Source organism: Synchiropus splendidus, chromosome 13 (assembly GCF_027744825.2).
Source record: "Synchiropus splendidus isolate RoL2022-P1 chromosome 13, RoL_Sspl_1.0, whole genome shotgun sequence".
Taxonomy (NCBI): Eukaryota; Metazoa; Chordata; class Actinopteri; order Syngnathiformes; family Callionymidae; genus Synchiropus; species Synchiropus splendidus.
This window is the reverse complement of record NC_071346.1, coordinates 5,872,051-5,899,863: the sequence shown is the minus strand read 5'-3', so window position 1 is coordinate 5,899,863 and position 27,813 is coordinate 5,872,051. Positions and strand designations below refer to the sequence as shown.

The 27,813-nt window shown below is 47.8% G+C and overlaps 1 protein-coding gene and 4 gene segments (V, D, J or C); all 5 read right to left on the bottom strand.

Annotated features, from left to right (window-relative positions):
* LOC128769060 (M1-specific T cell receptor alpha chain-like) overlaps nucleotides 1–19,085 on the bottom strand; it is a 28,783-nt gene extending 9,698 nt beyond the window's left edge. Inside the window, exons 1-2 of one of the 4 annotated variants that reach the window (XM_053882338.1) lie at nucleotides 19,026–19,085; nucleotides 18,850–18,954 (exon numbers count right to left, since the gene is read on the bottom strand). In XM_053882338.1, coding sequence (XP_053738313.1) covers nucleotides 18,850–18,954; nucleotides 19,026–19,071 — 151 coding nt within the window. In that variant the 5' untranslated portion in view covers nucleotides 19,072–19,085. The other 3 variants (XM_053882343.1, XM_053882340.1, XM_053882344.1) reach the window with 3 other exon arrangements.
* Nucleotides 19,086–19,569: 484 nt separating this feature from the next.
* On the bottom strand, nucleotides 19,570–21,389 carry LOC128769739 (T cell receptor alpha variable 3-like). The segment is given in 4 exon segments: nucleotides 19,570–19,590; nucleotides 19,882–19,983; nucleotides 20,941–21,245; nucleotides 21,324–21,389. Coding segments are annotated over 4 exon segments (477 nt in total).
* A 3,014-nt stretch (nucleotides 21,390–24,403) lies between these two features.
* LOC128769062 (immunoglobulin lambda variable 1-40-like) lies at nucleotides 24,404–25,164 on the bottom strand. The segment is given in 3 exon segments: nucleotides 24,404–24,465; nucleotides 24,560–24,825; nucleotides 25,074–25,164. Coding segments are annotated over 3 exon segments (306 nt in total).
* Nucleotides 25,165–25,285: 121 nt separating this feature from the next.
* LOC128769061 (immunoglobulin heavy variable 4-31-like) lies at nucleotides 25,286–25,786 on the bottom strand (the record flags this gene model as incomplete). The annotated part of the segment is given in 2 exon segments: nucleotides 25,286–25,581; nucleotides 25,660–25,786. Coding segments are annotated over 2 exon segments (345 nt in total), but the record flags the coding sequence as incomplete, so codon positions are not given.
* Nucleotides 25,787–26,927: 1,141 nt separating this feature from the next.
* LOC128769738 (immunoglobulin heavy variable 4-59-like) lies at nucleotides 26,928–27,752 on the bottom strand. The segment is given in 3 exon segments: nucleotides 26,928–26,975; nucleotides 27,306–27,610; nucleotides 27,689–27,752. Coding segments are annotated over 3 exon segments (402 nt in total).
* Nucleotides 27,753–27,813: the final 61 nt, after the last annotated feature.

The window sequence follows — 27,813 nt, the reverse complement described above, 5'->3', positions numbered from 1 at the left end:
TCCTCAGACAAGTCTCTGGAATCAGAACTGGCCCACAAATACTCTGGACCAGCAAAAAAAAAAGAAAAAATACAATGAGAATCACATCATATGAAAAAAAACTCACAGGCCTCTACGGTAAGTCTGGATCCAGGACCAAAAACCAGTCTTCCAAAGGCGTTATTCACACTGTAAGACGTGCTACAACAAAAACACCAAGACCTCCACTGAGATCAGTAGAAGAGGACCAACGCTTGAGAGACAGGGGCTGAAGACCATAGATGCCTCTACAGACAGTGACTAAGCCGTGTCATTAATCCTGCCTCGAGCTATGAAGACCCCTACAGACAAGACCAGATTTGAGAGTCACACTAAAAGTGTGGAACCACTGTAGAACTTACCGGACTCCACAATGAGTCTGGATCCAGGACCAAAGACCACTTTGTTATTTCCAGTCACACAGTAAGACACATGACTACAAAAACGTTATTACCACAGACCTCTCTTGAAGACCGAGCAAGAACCCGGTCCACAGACAGTAATCCACCACACTTAGACCACCAGAACTCCAGACCACTGTAAGAGACTAAGTGGAACAAAAAGAAGATCCTGAACCACCTCTTGTGCAATATGACTGAGACACTCACAGGGCTCCACGATCAGTCTGGATCCAGGACCAAAGACCAGTCTTGTTGCACCGACATTCACACAGTAAGATATGTCCCGGCAAAAACACTGAGGTCAGAAAGATCCTGAAGTCCCAAGACCTGCAGGGGCAGAACCACCACACTTCAGACTGTCTACTGTCATCAGAGGCACCATGGGGACCATTTCCAGAACCAGATCCATTTTGCCTGTAGGTACTCACTGAACTCGATGGTCAGGACCACAGACCCCTCAGGAACAGCAAGACTACTAGATTTCAGACTATGTGGAATGAAGACTGAGTAAGACTTTTCCAGAGACCACCGCACCACTAAGACTTCAGACCACAATAAAAGATTGTGTGGAACTAGAAGGCGAAGCTGTACCACGTAATCTAAAATATGACCGAGTAACTCACAGGCCTCCACAGTCAGTCTGGATCCAGAGCCGAAGATTAATTTTCTTATTCCAGTTCCAGACACACTGTGAGACCTAGTACAACAAAAACCACTAGATCTCAGACTAAGAGAAGACAACATTACCGAGTTAAAAAAGGTCCAGACAATTTTCACTCTAAACTTCACGGACTAGACATGGAGCACCAAGACCTCCTCAGACCAGTCACTGCCACGGAAAACTGAAGTCAATCCTGAGTTCTCACAAACAGACCAGACTTTATATTTGCACTTGCATCAGAATGACATCTGCAACTCACCAGACTCCACAGTCAGTCTGGATCCAGAACCAAAGACCACTCTTCCATTTGTGCCCATCACACTGTGAAAAATCTGCTGACAAAAACATCAAGACTCCAGCCACTAGACTTGAAGCTCAGACCACCAAGACAAGACTTCACTATCAGATGGGAAAATCAGACTCCAAGCAAATGTAGAGCAAACCAGAATCAGAACTTTGTCATGTGAACAAACCACTGAAGAACTCACGGGCCTCTACGGTTAGTCTGGATCCGGGACCGAAGACCAGCCTTCTATCTCCACCGCCATACACACTGTAAGACATGTTACAACAAAAACAGCAAGAGCACCAGGACCCCGGTGTCCTGAGACCCGAAGGAGGAGAACCACACCACCAGGACTCCAGACCACAATAAAAGATAGTTTGGAACCAGTGAGAGAACCAGTACCATGTTGTAAATGATATGACTGAGTAACTCACGGGCCTCCACGATCAGTTTTGATCCAGAACCAAAGATCAGTGTTTTTACTCCAAATCCAGACACACTGTGAGAGCCAGTACAACAAAAACACCTCAGACCACCAAGAGAAGATCACTTCACAGAGTCTACCAAGGTCCAGATGCGACCTAAACCACCCAACCATTGGACTAGACTGACCTGAAGACCTACACCAAACAGTCAAAAAGCGCAATAAACTTAAGACTACCCTGAGCATGAAGACCAGACTTACGACTTGACTTGGACCTCAAACCACCGAGACCAGATTTAACAGATTAATACTAAACACAGATCTTCAGCTGTTTTTGAGAGATGTTGAATTTGAACCACGCGGTCTGAAAAATGAGTAAGTAACTCACGGGCCTCCACAGTCAGTCTGGATCCAGGACCAAAGACCAGTTTGTAGCCAGTGTCTGACACACTGTGACACAGGCCATGCCAAAAAAAAACCAAGACCTCTGAGCACCAAATGAAGACCATCACAGGTCAACCAGTCCAGACTACTGGGTTTATAAAATACAAATACGTGGGACTAGAGACACCTGAATCACCAAAGGGCCAGGACCAGTTAAATATCCGACCCAAGATTACGAGCATGTCTAACTCATTGAGAACTTGAACCATATCATGTACCACACGGTAAGTCTGCATTCAGAACTTAAGTTCGGTTTTGAGGATCTTGTTCCGGACACACGGCGAGAACTGGTAAATAAAAAAACATAGATGCCTCAGGAATCAAAACCGGTCCACAAAGACTCTGGACCAGCAAAAACAGAGTAAATAGAATGAGAATCACATCATCTGAAAAAAAACTCACGGGCCTCTACGGTCAGTCTGGATCCAGGACCAAAGACCAGTCTTCCAGAGCCATCAGTCACACTGTAAGACGTGTTACAACAAAAACACCAAGACTTCCCCTGAGACCAGTAGAAGAGAACCAGTGCCTGAAAGACAGGGGCTGAAGACCACTGAGGCCACTACAGACAGTGACTAAGCCACATCAGTTATTACTAAATTGAGCTATGAAGATTCCCACAAATGGACCCCAAACCACCAAGACCAGATTTGAGAGTCACACTAAAAGTGTGGAACCACTGTTGAACTCACCGGACTCCACAATGAGTCTGGATCCAGGACCAAAGACCACTTTGTAGTTTGCAGTCACACAGTAAGACACATGACTACAAAAACGTTATTACCACAGACCTCTCTTGAAGATCCAAGCAAGAACCTGGTCCACAGACAGTAATCCACCACACTTAGACCACCAGAACTCCAGACCACTGTAAAAGACTATGTGGAACTGGAAGTAGATCCTGAACCACCTCTTGTGCAATATGACTGAGACACTCACGGGATTCCACGATCAGTCTGGATCCAGGACCAAAGACCGGTCTTGTTGCACCAACATTCACACAGTAAGATATGTCCCGACAAAAACACTGAGGTCAGAAAGATTGGGAAGTCCCAAGACCTGCAGGGGCAGAACCACCACACTTCAGACTGTCTACTGTCATCAGAGGCACTTGAAACCGTGGAGACCATTTCCAGAACCAGAACCATTTTCCATGTAGAAACTCTGAGGTACTCAGTGAACCTGATGGTCAGGACCACAGACCCCCGCAAGACCACTAGATTTCAGACCAGGTGGAATGAAGACCAAGTAAGACTCGGGAACACCAGAGACCACCGCACCACCAAGACTTCAGACCACAGTAAAAGATTGTGTGGAACCAGAAGGAGAAGCAGAGCCACGTCTAAAATATGACCCAGTAACTCAGTTGTCTTGTTCCTGACTCACTGTGAGACCCAGTACAACAAAAACCACTAGATCTCAGAATAAGAGAAGACAACATTACCGAATTAAAAAAGGTCCAGACAATTTTCACTCTAAACTTCACGGACTAGACATGGAGCACCAAAACCTCCTCAGACCAGTCACTGCCACGGAATACTTAAGCCAATCCAGAGTTCTCACATACAAGACCACTACCAAGACCAGACTTTATATTTGCACTTGCATCAGAACCATGACATCTGCGACTCACCAGACTCCACAGTCAGCCTGGATCCAGAACCAAAGACCACTCTTCCACTTGTGCCCATCACACTGTGAAAAATCTGCTGACAAAAACATCAAGACTCCAGCTACTGGGCTCGGACCTCAGACCACCAAGACAAGACTTCACTGTTAGATGGGAAAATCAGACTCCAAGCAAATATAGAATCAGAACTTTGTCATGTGAACAAACCACTGAAGAAGAACTCACGGGCCTCTACGGCTAGTCTGGATCCGGGACCGAAGACCAGTCTTCCAGCTCCACCGCCATACACACTGTAAGACATGTTACAACAAAAACAGCAAGAGCACCAGGACCCCAGTGTCCTGAGACCCGAAGGAGGAGAACCACGCCACCAGGACTCCAGACCACAATAAAAGATAGTTTGGAACCAGTGAGAGAACCAGTACCATGTTGTAAATGATATGACTGAGTAACTCACGGGCCTCCACGATCAGTTTTGATCCAGAACCAAAGATCAGTTTTTCAATTCCAGTTCTAGACACACTGTGAGAACAAGTACAACAAAAACACCTCAGACCACCAAGAGGAGACCACATTAGCGTGTCAACTACAGTCCAGACAGCTTGACCTGTAAATTACCCAGATGTTGGACTGATGAACCTGGAGGTCCAAGCCACTACAGACCACAGTCACTATCCCACAAACTTTCAAAAACTGATCCCAGTCCACCAAGACTAGACTTAAGATTAGCACTAAAACAATTTTAAATCAGAACTCTGAGGTGTGTCTATCCCAAGAGGACTCAACAGTGAGTCTGGATCCAGAACCGAAGACCATTTATCTAAACCTGACATCAGTCACGTTGCAAGACCCTGGACCAATGTGACCACTAGATCCCAGACCACATTCCCAAGCTGAACCTGTTTAGAACATAACACTGTTGTCTGAGACTCACCAGACTCCACGATGAGTCGAGACCCAGAACCAAAGACCAGTCTTCGAGTCGCGTCATTCTCACAATGAATAATCTGGGCACAAAAACTTCAAGATTCCAGACCCTGTCACCCGGACCTCAGACCACCCGGTCCAGACCACGGAATACTCAAATCAGACAGCGATTTTCAAGAGATGTTGAATCAGAAGCACGTTGTCTACAATATTACTGAGAAACTCACGGGCCTCCACGGTCAGTCTGCATCCAGGACCAAAGACCAGTTTTCTAGATCCATAATTATTCACACAGCATGACGTGTCACAACAAAAACACCAAGACAACCAAGAGCCTGAAATCCTGAGACCTGTAGGAGAAAAAACAGTGCTCCAAAGCCTGAGAGTGCAGACCACCAGGGAGGGTGAAGAGCCCAGATCTTCACAGAACATTCACCTCCCCAGAATTGTTAAGCCTACACCCATGAACTGACCACCGAGACCAGACTGAAGATTTGCACTAAAACTCTTTCAAATCAGAACCATGTCATCGGAGACTCACCCGACTCCACAGTCAGCCTGGATCCTGAACCAAAGACCAGTCCTCCATTCAAGTTATACACACTGTGAAAAATCTGACGACAAAAACATCAAGACTCCAGAGGACTTTGGACCACCAAGACTAGATTTCATCAATAGATGAACAAAAAAACATTGACTTACGGGTCTCTACAGTCAGTCTGGATCCAGATCCAAAGATCAGTTTATATGATCCAGACACACAGTGAGACCCAGTACAACAAAAACACCAAGACCTAAGATCACAGTCGACAAACCTGGAGCACCAAGCCCTCCACAGACCAGTCACCACCCCGGAATACTCAAGCCTACGCCGATCACAAAGACCCAGACTTAAGAGTCACGCTAAAATAGTTTCATATCAGAACTGCGTTGTCTGAGACTCACCAGATTCCACAGTCAGCCTGGATCCAGAACCAAACACCAGTTTGTCTGTTGTGCCTGTCACACTATGTACACTCTAGTGACAAAAACATCAAGACTCAAAACTACTTTACTCATTCCACAAAGATTTCCTAGTTTCTAAAATCAGACTCAAAGCAAAAATAGAGCTAAGCAGAACCAGAACCAGAACCAGAACCACATCGAAAAATCACAGAGGAACTCACGGGCCTCTACGGTCAGTCTGGATCCAGGACCGAAGAACAGTTGACCGAGTCACACTGTGTACACTCAGGTGACAAATACATCTAGACTCCAGACTACTTCGTACCAGAAAGACTACATTTCTTAGATTCTAAAATCAGACTCAAAGCAAAAATAGAATTAAACAGAATCAAAACCAGAACCACAAAAAAAAAAATCACAGAGGAACTCACGGGCCTCTACGGTCAGTCTGGATCCAGGACCGAAGACCACTTTGTCTGTTGACCAAGTCACACTGTGTACACTCTGGTGACAAATACATCAAGACTCCAGACTACTTCATACCAGAAAGACTAGATTTCTTAGATTCTAAAATCAGACTGAAAGCAAAAATAGAGTTAAACAGATTCAAAACCAGAACCACATCGAAAAATCACAGAGGAACTCACGGGCCTCTACGGTTAGTCTGGATCCAGGACCGAAGAACAGTTTGTTAGCTCCACCGACAAACACACAGTGAGACGTGTTTCAACAAAAACAACGAGACCTCCACTGAGACCAGAAGGAGAACCTGCGCCCGGAACGAAGAGACTGCAGCCCATCAAGACCTCTGGAGACGGTGACTAACCTATATTACAATATGACCCTGAACCACCAAAACCATGGGGTGTACATTACGACTGAGAAACTCACGGGCCTCCACGGTCAGTCTTGTTCCAGAACTGAAGATGACATCGTATGAGCCAAACACACTGTGAGAAGTGGTGCAACAAAAACACAGAGACTTCAGACTACCAAGTGAAGACCACATTACTGGCTGAACCAGAGTCCAGATAGTTTGACTGGTCAACTACAAAAGGGTCAAACTGGACAGATGACCTCCATATAGCTGTCACCACTGGTCTGCCCTGAGTACAAAGACCACTCACAAACTAACAAGCAGGACTAGACGGAAGAGCCATGTTGTCAGAGACTCACCGGACTCCACGGTCAGCCTGGACCCTGAACCAAAGACTAGTTTTCTAGATGACTCCATCACACAGTGAAAAATCTGGAGACAAAAACATCAAGACCCACTGGACCTGGACCTCAGTCCTCCAAGACTAGATTTCACCATTAGATACAAAAGTAAGTCTGCAAGCAAACCGGAATCAGAACCAGAACCACATTGTCTGAAAAAACACTGATGAACTCACGGGCCTCTACGGTCAGGCTGGATCCAGAACCAAAGAGCAGTTTGCTAGTTCCATATTCATTCACACTGTAAGACATGCCACATCAAAAACAACACCACAAAGATTCTGAAGTTCTGAGACCTGTCGGCAAAGAACCGCCACACTTCAGACTACCACAACCGACGCACCAAGACTTTTACCCATGACGACCAGAACCAGAACCACGTCTGTAGAAACTCTGTGGAACTCACAGGACTCGACGTAACACTGGATCCTGAACTAAAAAACAGTTTGAATCCAGACACATTAAATCATGAGAATACAATAACATTATGACCACACTCACAAACACAGAACAACCAAGACAACTAGATCTCAGAATACTTGGACTGAAAACTGAGTAAGACCTTGGAAAACAGACCTGAGACTACCACACCACCAAGAATCCAGACCACAATAAAATATTATGAGGAACCAGCAGGAGAACTAGAACCATGTTGTTTACAAAATGACTCACGGGCCTCCACGATCAGTCTGGATCCAGGACCGAAGATCACTTTGTATGAGCTAGATTGATACACACTGTGAGGGCCAGTACAACAAAAACTCCAAGGCCTCAGACCCCAAGAGAAGACCACATGAACCGAGTCAACAAAGGTCCAGACCACTCAAGTGTGAAGTACCCCGAGACAAGACAAAGCAGCACCTCTACAGAGCAGTTTAGTAAGGCTAAACATATCTGAGCACATAGACCCAAATCCACCCCAGACTACTAAGACCAGACTGGAGATTCACACAAAATGTATCTAAAACTTTAACCATGTCACATACATAACCTTGGAGGACTCTACGGTCAGTCTGGACCACTTTTATTAACCCGACAACAGCCACACTGCAAGAAATTTGATGACAAATCCCTCCAGAACCTGGACCACTGTGACTACAGATCCCAGACCACATTCTCAAGCTGAACCTGCGTAAACTCACAGAACTCCATGATAAGTCGGGACCCAGAACCAAAGACCAGGCTTCGAGTCACATCATTCTCACAAAATCTGGCAACAAAAACATCAAGACTGCAGAGCCCTTCACCTGGACCTCAGTCCACCAAGACTAGACTTTACCTCTGAATACAAAAATCTGATTTTTTTTTCAAGAGATGTAGAATCAGAAGCACTTTGTCTACAATATGTGTGAGAAACTCACCGGCCTCCACGATCAGTCTGGATCCAGAACCGAAGATCACTTTGTATAATCCAGTCCCAGACACACTGTGAGACCCAGCGCAACAAAAAGACCTAGACCAAAGGACACCAGGAGAAGACCTCACGGGTCAACCAGAGTCCGCAGCAGCCCAACTACCCAGAAGTCAGACTAGCAAGATTTGAATCACCAAACCGCAGAAAACCTGGCGGGTTTAATTTTGAACCCAAGATTGGACTGAAAAACACTTACGGGCCTCAATGGTCAGTCTGGATCCAGGACCAAAGACCAGTCTTCTTGCTCCATCATTCACACAGTGAGACATGTCACAACAAAAATACCCTGAAGTCCTGAGTCTTGTTGGAGGAGAACCAGCACCTGAAAATCTGCAGACCGCTTACACCTCCAAAAGACTGTGACTAACCCATCTTACTTTATCCTGCCTCAAGCTACGAGGACCTCTCACAGATGGATCCCAAACCACTAAGACCAGATTTGAGTGCCACGCTAAACAGCATCTGGAGAACCACTGAAGAACTTACTGGACTCAACGATGAGTCTGGATCCAGAAGCGAAGATCACTTTGACACTTCCATACACATAGTAAAACAGAGGACTGCAAAAACATTATGCCTGCAGATCATTCTGGAACCAGGTCATCAACAAAAAACTCACGGGACTCGACGGTCAGTCTGGATCCAGAACCAAAGTAGAATTTGTTATTGCCAGTCACACAATGAAAACCTCCGTGACAAAAACATGCTTCAGAGAACACAATCAGTCCTACTGTCAACTCAGCTCTGGTTAGAAAGAAGACCAGGCAAGAACCCGGAGTACAGACCTGTGACCACCAGACCCAGGACTAAAAAAGTCTCGACCACTGTATAAGACTGTCTGGGACCAGAAGAGCATCCAGAACCATGTTGTTTGCAGTTTGACTGAGAAACTTACGGGCCTCCACGGTCAGTCTGGACCCAGGACCAAAGAACAGTTTGTATGATCCAGATCCATACGCACAGTGAGACGAGGTGCAACAAAAAACACCACCTCAGATCAATGAGCATTCAGACATTTACCATGTGAACTACGCAAGCCAGCCCAGGGCACCAAGACCACTCACAAACTGACCATCAACACTAGACTTAAGATTTGTACTACAACTGTTTAAAACCATCAGTACAATGTTGTCTGAAACTCACCGGATTCCACTGTTAGTCTGGATCCAGAACCGAAGACCAGTCTTGCAGTCGAGCCATACACACCGTGAAATATCAGGCGACAAAAACCTCTCGAGTCCACTCCAACTGTAAATAACCCAGAAGTCGGACCAGACAGACCTGAAGCACCAACACCTCCACTGACCGAGTCTACCGGTATCATTTTCTGTGGACCCACTGAGGACTCCAGGGTCAGTCTGCATCCAGGTCTGAAGGCCACATTTCTCAAACTAACATCAATCAGACAGTATGAAATCTGACGACCAAACCTGAAAGACCTCTTAAACCACTGGACCCCAGACCACTTGAGACTGAACTTGAACTTGAACTGAACAACCTGAGACTTGTGGTCGTCGTCCACTCACCGAACTCCACTGTCAGTCTGGATCCAGAACCAAAGACCAGTCTTCCTATCCCATCAGTCACACTGTGAAAAATCTGGCAACAAAAACATCAAGACTGCAAACCGCTACACTTGGACCTGACCACCAAGAGCAGATTTTAGCATTTGATACGTAAATCAAACTCGAATATGACGAAGATGTAGAACCAGAACCGTGTCGTCTACAATATAACTGAGATACTTACGGGCTTCAACCATTATTTTGGATCCAGGACCAAAGACCATTTTGTATCCAGCTCCAGTCACACAGTGAGTCCCAGTACAACAAAAACAGCAATACCTCAGAGCACCAAGAGAAGTCCACAGTTATGGGACAACAAGAGTCCAGAGAACTCTGACTGTAAACAACCCAGATGTTGGACTAGACCGAGGTTCCAAGACCTCACTCACCAGGACCAGTTTAATATTACATCCAAGATCACACATGAGACTGAACCAGGATCAGACCTACATTAAATACAGGACCATAGCGGAACTCACTGCTCTGTACGGTCAGTGTGGATCCAGAACCGAAGACCAGCTTTTGATATCCGCCTCCAGTCACACCGTGAGACCCAGTACAGCAAAAACCCACAGACCTCCACAGACTACAAGGGTTAGCTTGAACTAGATGGACCAGGAATAAACGGAGGAAGCCCATGTCCTGAGGAACCTGCAGCGGACTTCAGAACGGGATCCTGAAAACAGAGAACCACTGAGGGACTCACGGGTCTCCACGGTCAGTCTGGACCCGGGACCGAAGACCAACAGGATCCAAGCACAGACACACGGCGAGACGTGTGACTCACGTCCTCAGAGCGCCAGGTTCCACAGGGCTTAGACCCCGAAGACAAAGACTCCAAATAAAAAGTATTGTGAAACCAGAATCACGTCTGTTGTTTTTTACATCTGTAAAAAACAAACAAGAAAAACTCACGGGACTCCACTGTTAGTCTGGATCCACGACCGAAGATCAACTTCCAGGTTCCATCATTATACACACAGTATGATGTGTCACAGCAAAAACCCCAAGACCAGCAAGAACTGCACTGAGACCATTGAGAGGAGAGCCAGCACCCAACACACAGACCACTACAGACCCTAATCCAACTAAGATTTTCCAAGTTGGTCCCTGGACCACTGAGGCCAGATTTGAGAGTCACACTGAAACTTTTAAGAATCACGTCGTCTCAACGTCCGGTGAGGAACTTACTTGATTCTACGGTGAGTCTGGATCCAGGACCGAAGACTACTTTGTATCCCGTGTTAGACACACCGTGAGAGCTGGCACAACAAAAACAGCTCACTAGAATCCAGACCTCTCTGACTATAGACAACTCAGAAGTCAGACTGGACAGAGCTGAGGATCCCAGCACGCCAGAACTAGTTTCATACAGGACCCAGGATTGGACCCAATCTACTATGACACACAAGACTCACGCATAGTGAACCAGAATCACAACTTATACATGACAGTCGTGGAACTCACTGCTCTGTACGGTCAGTGTGGATCCAGAGCTGAAGAACAACAGACAGAACCAACGACCAGGCTTCGAGTCACATCATTCTCACAAAATCTGCCAACAAAAACATCAAGACTGCAGAGCCCTTCACCTGGACCGCAGTCCACCAAGACTAGACTTTACCTCTGAATACAAAAATCGGATTTTTTTTCAAGAGATGTAGAATCAGAACCACTTTGTCTACGATATGTGCGAGAAACTCACGGGCCTCCACGGTCAGTCTGGATCCAGAACCGAAGATCACTTTGTATGATCCAGTCCCAGACACACTGTGAGACCCAGCGCAACAAAAAGACCTAGACCAAAGGACACCAGGAGAAGACCTCACGGGTCAACCAGAGTCCGCAGCCGCCCAACTACCCAGAAGTCAGACTAGCAAGATTTGAATCACCAAACCGCAGAAAACCTGGCCGGTTTAGTTTTGAACCCAAGATTGGACTGAAAAACACTTACGGGCCTCAATGGTCAGTCTGGATCCAGGACCAAAGACCAGTCTTCTTGCTCCATCATTCACACAGTGAGACATGTCACAACAAAAATACCCTGAAGTCCTGAGTCTTGTTGGAGGAGAAAGAGCACCTGAAAATCTGCAGACCGCTTACACCTCCAAAAGACTGGTGAACTCACTGCTCTGTACGGTCAGTGTGGATCCAGAGCTGAAGAACAACTTTTGATATCCCCTTCCAGACACACTGCAAGACCCAGTGCAGCAAAAACCCAATGATCCTGGATTACGACTACACAGTTTCTATAAAAACAACTCACGGGTCTCGACGGTCAGTTTGGATCCACGGCCGATAAAAAGTCTCCAAGATGCATCATTGGACACACAGTAAGAAGTGCCACAACGAATACACCTTACTCCTCAGCTGACCCCACTAGGGAGAGAACCAGCAGCCAAAATACTGAAACTGCAGCCCACGGACTGGGAACCCAAAATACTTGATCCTACCTTAAACACAATGACCTCTCATCCCTAAAATGAGCAACTCACTGGACTCAACGGTGAGTCTGGATCCTGGACCGAAGACCACTTTGACATTTCCAGACACACAGTAGAACACATCACTGCAAAAACATTATGACCACAGACTGCTTGGGAGGAGGATCCCAGATCCTATGTCCTTCTAATATCCCTGACCTCCAAGATCACTTGAATAAAAACAAATCTAAAACCAGAACCAGGTCATCTACAAAATTGCTCAGAAACTCACTCGACTCAACGCTCAGTCTGGACCCAGAACCAAACATCCATTCAGTCAACCCAGAGCCAGTTACACGATGAGAACATCACGGACAAAATCCTTCTGCTCACCTGGTTCTACAGTCAGCTTGGTTCCGCTTCCAAAAACGGGTCTCAGGTTGGCGCCTGCGAGGTTCTCACAGTGAAAGAGGTTGAGACAAAATCTTCGTCTGCATCCAACCTCTGGTCCAGCGCCATCTAACCCAGTTTCTCACCGTGAACGTGCGACACAAAACAACCCCAGACCTCTGCATGTCTGGTTCTGATCCAACGAGTCTGGATCTTCAACCACACCCGACCAAACAGCCAGAAAACAATGATATTGAAGCCAACAAAGTTCTGGTTCAGGGAATTTATCAGGTCTAATGAGAGCTGACAGCAACGGTTCTGGACTCACGGTTCTCAGTGTTCAGTCTGGATCCAGGTCCAAAGATGAGCTTGGAGGCAGCACCAGCATTCACACTGTGACTTGCCTCACAGCGAAAACTTCGTCTCTGGGTGGTTCTGACAGAAGCCTTAAGTTTGATTTGGAACTTTTTTCTTCTCAGTTTGAGATGCTTGACCCATTTAAGCTCAGATCAACTATCACCATTTATTTTCAAACAAAACTAAGAAGCAGTTTCTAATCCGACTTTCTGCTAAACCGTGATAGAGAAATTAAGAAGGACGGAGCGGGAGAGTTACGAACCGTTCTCCACCGTCACTTTGGTTCCGGAGCCAAAATACACCCGGTACGTCTGCGTCGTCACACTGTGAGACTTACTGCGACGAAAACATGGCGGCAGCTCCGCTCAGACGCTTCTGCGACGATGTTTGTTATTTTATCAAAAACATTACACAACCAACAACGCTGGAATAGAGAGGTTTTTTTTGCTGTGCATGTTGGGTCGTTGGAAGCCTTGAATTGTTGGCTCATGTTTTGGTTCTTGTAATCTAAACAGAAAACCAAATAGCAATAGTTTGACTCAGAAACTGCTCTTTATCTCGAACCTTGTTCATTGTCAGTAAAAAACTCACCTGCTTTTGTAGTCCTGATGCTACACGCATCACTTCATCCACCTGCAGAGGGCGACACCGAGGACCTCCTCTGACTGCAACAAATCACACACACAACTGGATCAGTGAACGCTTGTTGCAGTTCTGATCCGACTCAGGTTTAAATTTCCATGATGCTGAAAGGGTCATGTGACCAAACCTGAGATACTGAGTCATCCACAGCAGTCACCAGAAGAAGGTACAGGCAGTGTGTGTGGGCATGTTTTGCCACACTTGAGAGAACCAAGTCTTGACAAGCCAGATGTTGCTTTGTGAGGACATTTTGTCCTGTCCTCACAAGGTTTAGTAGGTTGAAACTTTAGCAAACGTAGTTTACTTTAATTGGGTTGAAGATGGGTTCAGAGTCATGATAAAGTGAAACCAAGTTAAGTTTTTTTTTTTTTTTTTTTGTGGTGGTGACACACAAATGCATCAGGAACAGATATCAACACGGCTTCTGCGAGCTTCAAGGCGGTCTTTATGTGGAGAGTGTCGCCCCCTGGTGAAATAATGAGAGGTTTTTGTACAGCTGAGTGTGTGTTTGTTGTCACTGTGGGCTGCAGAGCACAGAAGTAGACAGCAGAGTCTGACTCCTGCAGGTCCTGGATCTTCAGAGAAACTGATGTTGCATTGAGCTCAGCTGAAAACTTTCCTGTTGAGGACTTGCTGCTATATGTAGAGACCTTCAGGATGAATGTGGGTCTGCTGTGCCCGACTTGTTTGTACCAGAAGAGATAGTTGTCAGTGGTCGAGGACTTGTGCTGACAGGAGAGAGTCTGTGTGTCTCCTTCAGCTGCAGTCACTTCTTTCTCTGGTTGAAGCACCTCATCTTTTTGTGCTCTGGATCCTGGAGAAGATCAACACAGTCAGAGAAGAACCAGGACACACAGACACACACTCACACACACCGAGACAGGCAGCAGCCAGCAGCACTGAGAAGAACACAGACGTCATGTGTGCAGTGTTGAGTCACTGAGCTCCAGAGAAGATGAAGACTCTCGTCTGCTTCGTCTTCATTATCAAGTTTCTAGATCTTCAGGTGGAGCCTGGTCACAGAGACGCTCCTCCTCTCCTATACACACACACTATACACACAGTCATATTTCTTTTCTTTCCATGTGTCGCCCCCTGATGGAGGACAGAGAGAGGTTTTTGGACAGCTGAGTATGTGTTTGTTGTCACTGTGGGCCTCAGAGCACAGAAGTAGACAGCAGAGTCCGTCACTGCGGCAGACTTGATCTTCAGCTCCATCTGGCTTCCATCATCCTTCGCACCAGCAGTCAGGCCAGAGACTGGGGCTTTAAGTATTCTACCATCCTGAAAGTAAGCTGTCAGGAGATCCAGTGATCCTCCAGGGTACTGTCGGTACCAGGAGAGGAGTTCCACGGATGTAGCACGTGGAGAGATGGTGCAGGACAGAGTGACAGCTCTGCCTTCTTCATATGACTCTTGGACCATGGCTGGAGTCAGTCGTCCAACACAGACACCTGCAGGAGGAGAGGAGGTGAGGAGAACTGTCAGTGTCACATCTGAAGATCAGTGTGTCGACAGTCAGTGCCACTCACCTGATAGAAGGTCCAGAACCACAAACATGGAGCAGAACCACCTCAGCATGTTGACTGGAGCAGAACTTCCAGGCAGTCTGTGTGGACCTTCTCTCTGCTGGAGGTCAGCACCTCATCTTCTTCCATCTTCTCCATCACATGAAGTGAGCTGTCGCCCTCTGTTGGCGGGCGTGGGTTGTGCAGGTCACTGTGGATCTCAGAGCACAGGAGACAGCAGAGTCCTTCACACCACAGTGCACATCATAAATGAGTTAAATGTGTCTGAGTGAAACATTGTTATTTCATCCTCTGTGACTGTTACTAGTCCTCAGTTCTTTTCAGCTGTGACTGTAACTGCTTTGTTCACTCTGGTCCTGGCTGTTAGTCGAGCAGGTTCTGGTTTCTCTTCCTGGGCTCTCGACTGCTATAAAGTGTGAGTGATGTCACTACTTTGGACCGGACCATTGTCAGGTCGCCCAGATAAAGAGGCTGGTTCTACTCAGAGCTTTAGAGCCAGACTGTGATTCCAGATCCTTCAGTGTGAAACCTGTCCTCACAGAAAATGTGAAACTACATGTCTATGTCTAACTGTTACAAATATCTACTTTAAGTTTGATGTGGATTTCAGTTTTTCGTCTAAGTCTGATATGTTTGATCTTGACCTACGCACACAACAGGATCAGTGATAATAAAGTTCTGATCCGACTCAGCTTCATGTTCCAATTCTGCTGAGAGGATCATGAGACCAAACCTGAAATACTGTGCTGAGTGTGTGTGTATATGTTGCAACAGTAATTGTCATTATTATTTTACATAATAAATCAGAATGTTTGTTGCTGAAATGATATTTTTTCATTTTCAATTTCTTTGTTAATCAGAAGGGATGTGGAGCGCAGCCGGGCTCCAAGGGACAGGTGGATGTCAGGGTCATCACAAACATATTGCTTTTTTGTTGTTGTTAACAACAAAATGACAAAATGAAAGGAACTGACATCAACACCATTCCTCCTCTGTTGGACTCACGTGGCAAGTGAGGCTTTGAAACACCGGGACCAATAACAATGGCGCCTGATAGGACTGCTCCCCCTGCAGCACCAAGACGACCTTTGTGTGTTGTGTGTCGCCCCCTGGTGGAGGAGTGAGAGAGAGGTTTTTGTACAGCTGAGTGTGTGTTTATTGTCACTGTGGGCTCCAGAGCACAGAAGTAGACAGCAGAGTCCGACTCCTGCAGGTCCTGGATCTTCAGAGAAACTGATGATGATGCTGCATCCAGCTGAGCTGAAAACTTTCCTTGAGAGGACTTGCTGCTATATGTGGAGACCATCAGGATGAATGTGGGTCTGCTGTGCCCGACTTGTTTGTACCAGTGGAGATAGTTGTTGGAGGCCGCTGACTTGTACTGACAGGAGAGAGTCTGTGTGTCTCCTTCAGCTGCAGTCACTTCTTTGTCTGGTTGAAGCACCTCATCTTTTTGTGCTCTGGATCCTGGAGAAGATCAACACAGTCAGAGAAGAACCAGGACACACACACACACTCACACACACCGAGACAGGCAGCAGCCAGCAGCACTGAGAAGAACACAGACGTCATGTGTGCAGTGTTGAGTCAGTGAGCTCCAGAGAAGATGAAGACTCTCATCTGCTTCGTCTTCATCATCAAGTTTCTAGATCTCCAGGTGGAGCCTGGTCCCAGAGACGCTCCTCCCCTCCTCTGTGGCTCCTCCCAGGCTGCACTAGTCATGTGGCTGCTCAGTGTGTCGCCCCCTGGTGGAGGAGCGAGAGAGGTTTTTGTACAGCTGAGTGTGTGTTTGTTCTCACTGTGGGCCTCAGAGCACAGAAGTAGACAGCAGAGTCCGTCACTGCAGCAGACTTGATCTTCAGCTCCATCTGGCTTCCATCATCCTTCGCACCAGCAGTCAGGCCAGAGACTGGAGACTTAATTATTGTACCACTCTGCAAGTAAGCTGTCAAGAGATCCAGTGATCCTCCAGGTTGCTGTCGGTACCAGGAGAGCTGGTCCGTGGATGTAGAACGTGGAGAGATGGTGCAGGACAGCGTGACAGCGCTGCCTTCTTCATATGACTCCTGGATCATGGCTGGAGTCAGTCGTCCAACACAGACACCTGCAGGAGGAGAGGAGGTGAGGAGAACCGTCAGTGTCACATCTGATGATCAGTGTGTTGACAGTCAGTGCCACTCACCCGATAGAAGGTCCAGAACCACACACATGGAGCAGAACCACCTCAGCATGTTGACTGGAGGAGAACTTCCAGACAGTCTGTGTGGACCATCTCTCTCTGCTGGAGGTTAGCACCTCATCCTCTCCCATCTTCTCCATGACGTGAAGTCAACTGTCGCCCTCTGGTGGCGGGTATGGATGGTGCACGTCACTGTGGGCCTCAGAGCACAGGAGACAGCAGAGTCCATCACACCACAGTGCACATCATAAATGAGTTAAATGAGTCTAAGTGAAACATTGTCATTTCATCCTTTGTGACTGTTACTCGTCCTCAGTTCTTTCCAGCTGTGACTGTAACTGCTTTGTTCACTCCGGTCCTGGCTGTTAGTCGAGCAGGTTCTGGTTTCTCTTCCTGGACTCTCGACTGCTATAAAGTGTGAGTGGTGTCACTACTTTGGACCGGACCATTGTCAGGTCGCCCAGATAAAGTTATGCAGTCATGAGGCTGGTTCTACTCAGAGCTTGAGAGCCAGACTGTGATTCCAGATCCTTCAGTGTGAAACCTGTCCTCACAGAAAATGTGAAACTACATGTCTATGTCTAACTGTTACAAATATCTACTTTAAGTTTGATGTGGATTTCAGTTTTTCGTCTAAGTCTGAGACGTTTGATCTTCACCTTCACACACAACAGGATCAGTGATAATAAAGTTCTGATCCGACTCAGCTTCATGTTCCAATTCTGCTGAGAGGATCATGAGACCAAACCTGAAATACTGTACTGAGTGTGTGTGTGTATATGTTGCAACAGTAATTGTCATTATTATTTTACATAATAAATCGGAATGTTTGTTGCTGAAATGATATTTTTTTCATTTTCAATTTCTTTGTTAATCAGAAGGAATGTGGAGTGCAGCCGGGCTCCAAGGGACAGGCGGAGGTCAGGGTCATCACAAACATTTTGTTTTTGCTTTTTTGTTGTTGTTAACGACAAAGTGCATCAGGAATAGACATCAACACCATTCCTCCTCTGTTGGACTCACGTGGCAAGTGAGGCTTTGAAACAACGTGACCAGTAACAATGGCGCCTGATAGGACTGCTCCCCCTGCAGCACCAAGACGGCCTTTGTATGCTGTGTGTCGCCCCCTGGTGGAGGAGAGAGAGCGAGTGAGGGGCAGGTTTTTGTACAGCTGAGTGTGTGTTTGTTGTCACTGTGGGCTGCAGAGCACAGAAGTAGACAGCAGAGTCTGACTCCTGCAGGTCCTGGATCTTCAGAGAAACTGAGGATGGTGATGATGTTGTATCCACCTGAGTTGAAAATTTTCCTGAGGAGAACTTCTTGTCATTTGAGTAGACCTTCAGGATCAATGTGGGTCTGCTGCGCCCATCTTGTTTGTACCAGTAGAGATAGTCACCAGAGGGCGAGGACTTGTACTGACAGGAGAGAGTCTGTGTGTCTCCTTCAGCTGCAGTCACTTCTTTCTCTGGTTGAAGCACCTCATCTTTTTGTGCTCTGGATCCTGGAGAAGATCAACACAGTCAGAGAAGAACCAGGACACACACACACACACAGACACACACTCACACACACCGAGACAGGCAGCAGCCAGCAGCACTGAGAAGAACACAGACGTCATGTGTGCAGTGTTGAGTCACTGAGCTCCAGAGAAGATGAAGACTCTCGTCTGCTTCGTCTTCATCATCAAGTTTCTAGATCTCCAGGTGGAGCCTGGTCACTGAGACGCGACTCCTCTCCTCTGTGGCTCCTCCCACTCTGGACCAGTCATGTGGATGAGTGTCGCCCCCTGGTGGAGAAGAGACAGGTTTTTGTACAGCTGAGTGTGTGTTTGTTGTCACTGTGGGCTGCAGAGCACAGAAGTAGACACCAGAGTCCGTCACTGCAGCAGACTTGATCTTCAGCTCCATATGTTTTCTCTCAGCTGTCACTCCAGCAGTCAGGCCTGGACCCATCACTTCTTTTTCCATTGCTAAGTGAGATACCAGACGTTCCAGTGATCCTCCAGGGTGCTGTCGGTACCAATAGAGCCGGTCCCCAGAGGTAGCAGGAGGAGAGATGGTGCAGGACAGAGTGACAGCTCTGCCTTCTTCATATGACTCTTGGACCATGGCTGGAGTCAGTTGTCCAACACAGACACCTGCAGGAGGAGAGGAGGTGAGGAGAACTGTCAGTGTCACATCTGAAGATCAGTGTGTTGACAGTAAGTGTCACTCACCTGATAGAAGGTCCAAAACCACAAACATGGAGCAGAACCACCTCAGCATGTTGACTGGAGGAGAACATCTAAACAGTCTGTGTGAACCTTCTTTCTGTGCTGGAGGTCAGCGCCTCATCTTCTTCCATCTTCTCCATCACATGAAGTCAGCTGTCGCCCTCTGGTGGCGGGTGTCGATGGTGCTGCTGATCAAGATCTCTGGGAGAACTCTACCAGAACACCAGCAGGTGAGAGTCCAGAGACGTTGCAGATGAGAGTCACTTGCTCCAGTCCAGACCTGGTGCTGCAGAGGAAGCAGTCGTCCCCAGCTGCCACCTGAAGAGGTTAGTGAGGTGTTTCACATGACATTGTCGACACAAACATCACCAGCAGCAACTTCAATGAATTCATCGTCAAACTGAAGCTTCAACACTGTACGACTTTTTATTTTCACTCTGGCTCCATAATGTGTGAGTGTACAAGCTGATCCTTCTGAGAGCCTTCACTTCTCAGCAGTTCAGCAACACATTAGGTTCCATCTCCATAGACGCCCCCTGGTGGAGGAGAGTGAGAGAGAGGGAGGTTTTTGTACAGCTGAGTGTGTGTTTGTTGTCACTGTGGGCTGCAGAGCACAGAAGTAGACAGCAGAGTCTGACTCCTGCAGGTCCTGGATCTTCAGTGAAACTGCTGATAGTGATGATGATGAGGGTGATGCATTGTGGTTAATTGAAAATCTTCCTCTCGAGGACTCTGTATCACGAGTGGAAACCTTCAGGATGGATGTGGGTCTGTTGTGTCCGATTTGTTTGTACCAGAAGAGATAGTTGTTAACTGACGAGATCGCAAACTTGTACTGACAGGAGAGAGTCTGTGTGTCTCCTTCAGCTGCAGTCACTTCTTTGTCTGGTTGAAGCACCTCATCTTTTTGTGCTCTGGATCCTGCAGAAGATCAACACAGTCAGAGAAGAACCAGGACACACACACACACACACACACACACACACACACACACACACACCGAGACAGGCAGCAGCCAGCAGCACAGAGAAGAACACAGACGTCATGTGTGCAGTGTTGAGTCACCGAGCTCCAGAGAAGATGACTCTCGTCTGCTTCGTCTTGATCATCAAGTTTCGAGATCTCCAGGTGGAGCCTGGTCACTGAGACGCTCCTCCCCTCCTCTGTCGCTGATCACACTATACACACAGTCATGTTTCTTTCCTTTCCATGTGTCGCCCCCTGATGGAGGACAGAGAGAGGTTTTTGTACAGCTGAGTGTGTGTTTGTTGTCACTGTGGGCTGTAGAGCACAGAAGTAGACAGCAGAGTCCGTCGCTGCAGCAGACTCGATCTTCAGCTCCATCTGGCTTCCATCAGCCTTCGCACCAGCAGTCAGGCCAGAGACTGGAGCTTTAACTCTTCCACCATCCTGAAAGTAAGCTGTCAGGAGATCCAGTGATCCTCCACGGTACTGTCGGTACCAGGAGAGCAGGTCCACGGATGTAGCACGTGGAGAGATGGTGCAGGACAGAGTGACAGCTCTGCCTTCTTCATATGACTCTTGGACCATGACTGGAGTCAGTCGTCCAACACAGACTCCTGCAGGAGGAGAGGAGGTGAGGAGAACTATCAGTGTCACATCTGAAGATCAGTGTGTTGACAGTCAGTGCCACTCACCTGATAGAAGGTCCAGAACCACAGACATGGAGAAGAACCACCTCAGCATGTTGACTGGAGCAGAACATCCAGACAGTCTGTGTGGACCTTCTCTCTGCTGGAGGTCAGCACCTCATCCTCTTCCATCTTCTCCATGACGTGAAGTTAGCTGTCGCCCCCTGGTGGTGGGTGTGGATGGTGCAGGTCACTGTGGGCCTCATCATAAATGAGTTAAATGAGTCTGAGTGAAACATTGTCATTTCATCCTCTGTGACTGTTACTCGTCCTCAGTTCTTTCCAGCTGTGACTGTAACTGCTTTGTTCACTCTGGTCCTGGCTGTTAGTCGAGCAGGTTCTGGTTTCTCTTCCTGGTCTCTCGACTGCTATAAAGTGTGAGTGGTGTCACAACTTTGGACCGGACCATTGTCAGGTCGCCCAGATAAAGTTATGCAGTCATGAGGCTGGTTCTACTCAGAGCTTCAGAGCCACGCTGTCATTCCAGATCCTTCAGTGTGAAACACCGGGACCAATAAAGACTGCGCCTGATCGGACTGCCCCCCCTGCAGCACCAAGATGGCCTTTGTGTGCTGCGTGTCGCCCCCTGGTGGAGGACAGAGAGAGAGGGAGGTTTTTGTACAACTGAGTGTGTGTTTGTTGTCACTGTGGGCCTCAGAGCACAGAAGTAGACAGCAGAGTCCGTCACTGCAGCAGACTCAATCTTCAGCTCCATCTGGTTCCTTCTTTCCTGCAGCTGAGATGAAAACCTGGAGTCCAGAGAGGCTGCTGACCTTGTGGTCCCTGTTCCTGAGATGTAGATCAAGAACTCTGGAGCTGCTCCTGGATCTTGTCGATACCAGAACAAGTCATCAGCAGGTGAGAGTCCAGAGACGTTGCAGACGAGAGTCACAGAGTCTCCTGCTCTGGTCCAGACCTGGTCCTGCAGAGGAAGCAGTCGCCCCCAGCTGACACCTGAAGAAGAGACAGTCGGAGTGTGTATTTCAGCATATCTATTCTAGTGAGGTCCAATTTTGGGGAAAACACTGTCTTGTGGGGCCCTTTTTCCAGACCTCATAAGGTGAAGCCTCAATTTGGAGATGAGGGCTTCAGAATAACCTGGTCATTATGAACAGCATGCGAGTTTGGGGAAAGGGTTATATCCTCACAATGTCCCAACAAGGATACAAATACAACTGTGTGTGTCTCACCTGTCATTGTGAACACAAACGTCACCTGCAGCAATCTCTGTGAATTCATCTTCAAACTGAAGCTCCGATGCTGATTGACTTTTTCTTTTCACTTGGGCTCCACCACAGTGAGTGATGTCATGTGGACATGTGACTGCTCAGAGTGTTGCCCCCTGGTGGAGGACAGAGAGAGGGGTTTTTGTACAGCTGAGTGTGTTTGTTGTCACTGTGGGCCTCAGAGCACAGAAGTAGACAGCAGAGTCCGTCACTGCAGCAGACTTGATCCTCTCTTCCATCTGGTTTCTGTCAGCTGTCACTCCAGCGGTCAGACCAGAGACTGGAGGACTCACTGTTTCTCCCCTTCCTAAGTAAGCTGCCAGGAGATGCAGTGATCCTCCAGGGTACTGTTGGTACCAGGAGAGGAGGTCCTGGGGGGAAGTAGATGGTGCACGACAGAGTGACAGCACTTCCTTCTTCTCTATCACATGAAGTCAGCTCCCCCCTCTGGTGGCGGGTGTGGATGTTGCAGGTCAACATGGGCCTCAGAGCATAGAAGATAGAAGAGTCCGTCACTGCAGCAGACTTGATCTTCAGCTCCATCTGGATCCTTCCATCCTCCAGCTGAGATGAAAACCTGGAGTCCAGAGAGGCTGCTGACATTGTGGCCCCTGTTCCTGAGATGTAGATCAAGAACTCTGGAGTTGCTCCTGGATCTTGTCGATACCAGAACAAATCATCAGCAGGTGAGAGTCCAGAGACGTTGTAGACGAGAGTCACAGAGCCTCCTGCTCCAGTCCAGACCTGGTCCTGCAGAGGAAGCAGTCGTCCCCAGCTGACACCTGAAGAAGAGACAGTCAATGTGTGTGAGTGTGAACTTGGTTTAGTGATAGTTGTGAGGATCAATTCTTGAAAAACACACCTATTTGTGGGGACATTTTTCTTTGTTGGGCCATTTTGGCCGGTCCCCACAAGGTTCAGCCTGAATGTGAGGGGCTGAAACTTCGAAATAACTCGGTCAATATAATTGAATGTTCGGTTGGTTCAGACTCTTGGTTAAAACTAGCCTTTAGTTTTACATGGTTAAGTTTAGGGTGAGAGGCTGGGGAAAGGGTTATGCCAATGAGAGGTCCTCACAATGTCCCCACAACTATAGAAACACAAGCGTGTGTGTCTCACCTATCATTGAGAACACAAACGTCACCAGCAACAGCTTCAGTGAATTCATCTTCAAACTGAAGCTTCAACAATGATCCACTTCTTTTCACTTGGGCTCCTCCACAGTGAGTGATGTCATGTGGACATGTGGCTGCTCAGTGTGTCGCCCCCTGGTGGAGGAGAGAGAGAGAGAGGTTTTTGTACAGCTGAGTGTGTGTTTGTTGTCACTGTGGGCTGCAGAGCACAGAAGTAGACAGCAGAGTCTGACTCCTGCAGGTCCTGGATCTTCAGAGAAACTGAGGATGGTGATGATGTTGTATCCACCTGAGTTGAAAATTTTCCTGAGGAGGACTTCTTGTCATTTGAGTAGACCTTCAGGATGAATGTGGGTCTGTTGCGCCCGACTTGTTTGTACCAGAAGAGATAGTCACCAGAGATTGAAGACATCGACTTGTACTGACAGGAGAGAGTCCGTGAGTCTCCTTCAGCTGCAGTCACTTCTTTCTCAGGTTGATGCACCTCATCTTTTTGTGCTCTGGATCCTGGAGAAGATCAACACAGTCAGAGAAGAACCAGGACACACATGCACACACACTCACACACACCGAGACAGGCAGCAGCCAGCAGCACTGAGAAGAACACAGACGTCATGTGTGCAGTGTTGAGTCACTGAGCTCCAGAGAAGATGAAGACTCTCGTCTGCTTCGTCTTCATTATCAGGTTTCTACATCTCCAGGTGGAGCCTGGTCACAGAGACGCTCCTCCCCTCCTCTGTGGCTCCTCCTACTCTAGACCAGTCATGTCGCTGCTCAGTGTGTCGCCCCCTGGTGGAGGAGAGAGAGGTTTTTGTACAGCTGAGTGTGTGTTTGTTGTCACTGTGGGCCTCAGAGCACAGAAGTAGACAGAAGAGTCCGTCACTGCAGCAGACTTGATCTTCAACTCTATCTGGTTCCTTCTGTCCAGCAGGTGAGATGAAAACCTGGAGTCCAGAGAGGCAGCTGATCTTGTGGTCCCTGTTCCTGAGATGTAGATCAAGAACTCTGGAGCTGCTCCTGGATCTTGTCGATACCAGAAGAAGTCATCACCAGGTGTGAGTGCAGAGACGTTGCAGACGAGAGTCACAGAGTCTCCTGCTCCAGTCCAGACTTGGTCCTGCAGAGGAAGCAGTCGCCCCCAGCTGCCACCTGAAAAAGAGACAGAGTGTCTATATCTATCCTAGTGAGGTTCAATTTGGGGGCAAACACTCTCTTGTGGGGCCCTTTTTCCAGACTCCACAAGGTTAAGCATCAATTTGAAGATGAGGGCTTCAGAATAACTTGGTCATTATGAACAGGTTCAGAGTCCTGGTTAGGTTTAGCATGAGATTCTGGGGAAAGGGTTATATCCCCACAATGTCCCAACAAGGATACAAATACAAGTGTGTGTGTCTCACCTGTCATTGTGAACACAAACGTCATCAGCAACAATCTCTGAATTCATCTTCAAACTGAAGCTTCAACACTGATCCACTTCTTTTCACTTGGGCTCCTCCACAGTGAGTGATGTCATGTGGACATGTGGCAGCTCAGTGTGTCGCCCCCTGGTGGAGAAGATTGAGAGAGGTTTTTGTGCAGCTGAGTGTGTGTTTGTTGTCACTGTGGGCTGCAGAGCACAGAAGTAGACAGCAGAGTCCGTCACTGCAGCAGACTTGATCTTCAGCTCCATCTGGTTTCTATCAGCCGTCACTCCAGGAGTGAAGCCAGAGACTGGAGACTTGACTTCTCTTTCCCTCGCATAGTGAGATACCAGAAGTTCCAGTGATCCTCCAGGGTGCTGTCGGTACCAGGAGAGGTAGTCCTGGGGAGAAGCAGGAGGAGAGATGGTGCAGGACAGAGTGACAGCTCTGCCTTCTTCATATGACTCTTGGACCATGGCTGGAGTCAGTCGTCCAACACAGACACCTGCAGGAGGAGAGGAGGTGAGGAGAACCGTCAGTGTCACATCTGAAGATCAGTGTGTTGACAGTCAGTGCCACTCACCTGATAGAAGGTCCAGAACCACAAACATGGAGCAGAACCACCTCAGCATGTTGACTGGAGAAGAACTTCCAGACAGTCTGTGTGAACCTTCTCTCTGTGCTGGAGGTCATCTTCTTCCATCTTCTCCATCACATGTAGTCAGCTGTCGCCCTCTGTTGGCGGATGTGGATGATGCAATCACTGTGGGCCTCAGAGCACAAGAAGTAGACAGCAGAGTCCGTCACTGCAGCAGACTTGATCTTCAACTTCATCTGATTCCTTCTGTCCTTCAGCTGAGATGCAAACCTGGAGTCCAGAGAGGCTGCTGACCTTGTGGTCCCTGTTCCTGAGATGTAGATCAAGAACTCTGGAGCTGCTCCTGGATCTTGTCGATACCAGAACAAGTCATCAGCAGGTGAGAGTCCAGAGACGTTGCAGACGAGTCACAGAGTCTCCTGCTCCAGTCCAGACCTGGTCCTGCAGAGGAAGCAGTCGCCCCCAGTTGCCACACACACACACACACACACACATCTATCCTTGTAGGGGGCATTGTGAGGACCTCTCATTGCCCTAACCCTTTCCCCAGCCTCTCACCCTAAACTTAACCATGTAAAACTTTAATTATATCAATTATATTGACCAAGTTATTTTGAAGTTTTAACCCTCACATTCAGGCTGAACCTTGTGGGGACCAGCCAAAATGGCCCAACAAAGAGAAATCACACCTCAGAAGTAGATGTGTTTCCAACAATTGGTGCTCATAACTATCACTAAATCGGTTCCACACACAGACTCTGACTGTCTCTTCTTCAGGTGTGTTTCACTTATCATTGTGAACACAAACGTCACCAGCAACAGCTTCAGTGAATTCATCTACAAAATGAAGCTTCAACACTAATCCATTTCTTTTCACTTGGGCTCATCCACAATGAGTGATGTCACGTGAACTTGTGGCTGCTCAGTGTGTCGCCCCCTGGTGGAAGAGAGAGACAGAGGTTTTTGTACAGCTGAGTGTGTGTTTGTTGTCACTGTGGGCCTCAGAGCACAGAAGTAGACAGCAGAGTCCGACTCCTGCAGGTCCTGGATCTTCAGAGAAACTGAGGATGATGCTGCATCCATGTAAATTGAAAATCTTTCTTTAGAGGAATTCTTGTCACACACAGCAACCTTCAGGATGAATGTCGGTTTGCTGTATCCGACTTGTTTGTACCAGAAGAGATAGTCATCAGAAGAGGGGAAAGCAGACGTGTACTGACAGGAGAGAGTCTGTGTGTCTCCTTCAGCTGCAGTCACTTCTTTCTCTGGTTGAAGCACCTCATCTTTTTGTGCTCTGGATCCTGGAGAAGATCAACACAGTCAGAGAAGAACCAGGACACACACACACACTCACACACACCGAGACAGGCAGCAGCCAGCAGCACTGAGAAGAACACAGACGTCATGTGTGCAGTGTTGAGTCACTGAGCTCCAGAGAAGATGAAGACTCTTGTCTGCTTCATCTTCATCATCAAGTTTCTAGATCTCCAGGTGGAGCCTGGTCACAGAGTCGCTCCTCCCCTCCTCTGGGGCTCCTCCCTCTATACACGATTATGTTTCTTTCCATGTGTCGCCCCCTGATGGAGGAGAGAGAGAGGTTTTTGTACAGCTGAGTGTGTGTTTGTTATCACTGTGGGCTGTAGAGCACAGAAGTAGACAGCAGAGTCCCTCACTGCAGCAGACTTGATCTTCAGCTCCATCTGGCTTCCATCATCCTGCGCACCAACAGTCAGGCCAGAGACTGGAGCTTTAACTGTTCCACCATCCTGCAAGTAAGTTGTCAAGAGATCCAGTGATCCTCCAGGGTACTGTCGGTACCAGGAGAGCGGGTCCCCAGAGGTAGCAGGAGGAGAGATGGTGCAGGACAGAGTGACAGCTCTGCCTTCTTCATATGACTCTTGGACCATGGCTGGAGTCAGTCGTCCAACACAGACACCTGCAGGAGGAGAGGAGGTGAGGAGAACCGTCAGTGTCACATCTGAAGATCAGTGTGTTGACAGTCAGTGCCACTCACCTGATAGAAGGTCCAGAACCACAAACATGGAGCAGAACCACCTCAGCATGTTGACTGGAGGAGAACTTCCAGACAGTCTGTGTGGACCTTCTCTCTGCTGGAGGTCAGCACCTCATCCTCTTCCA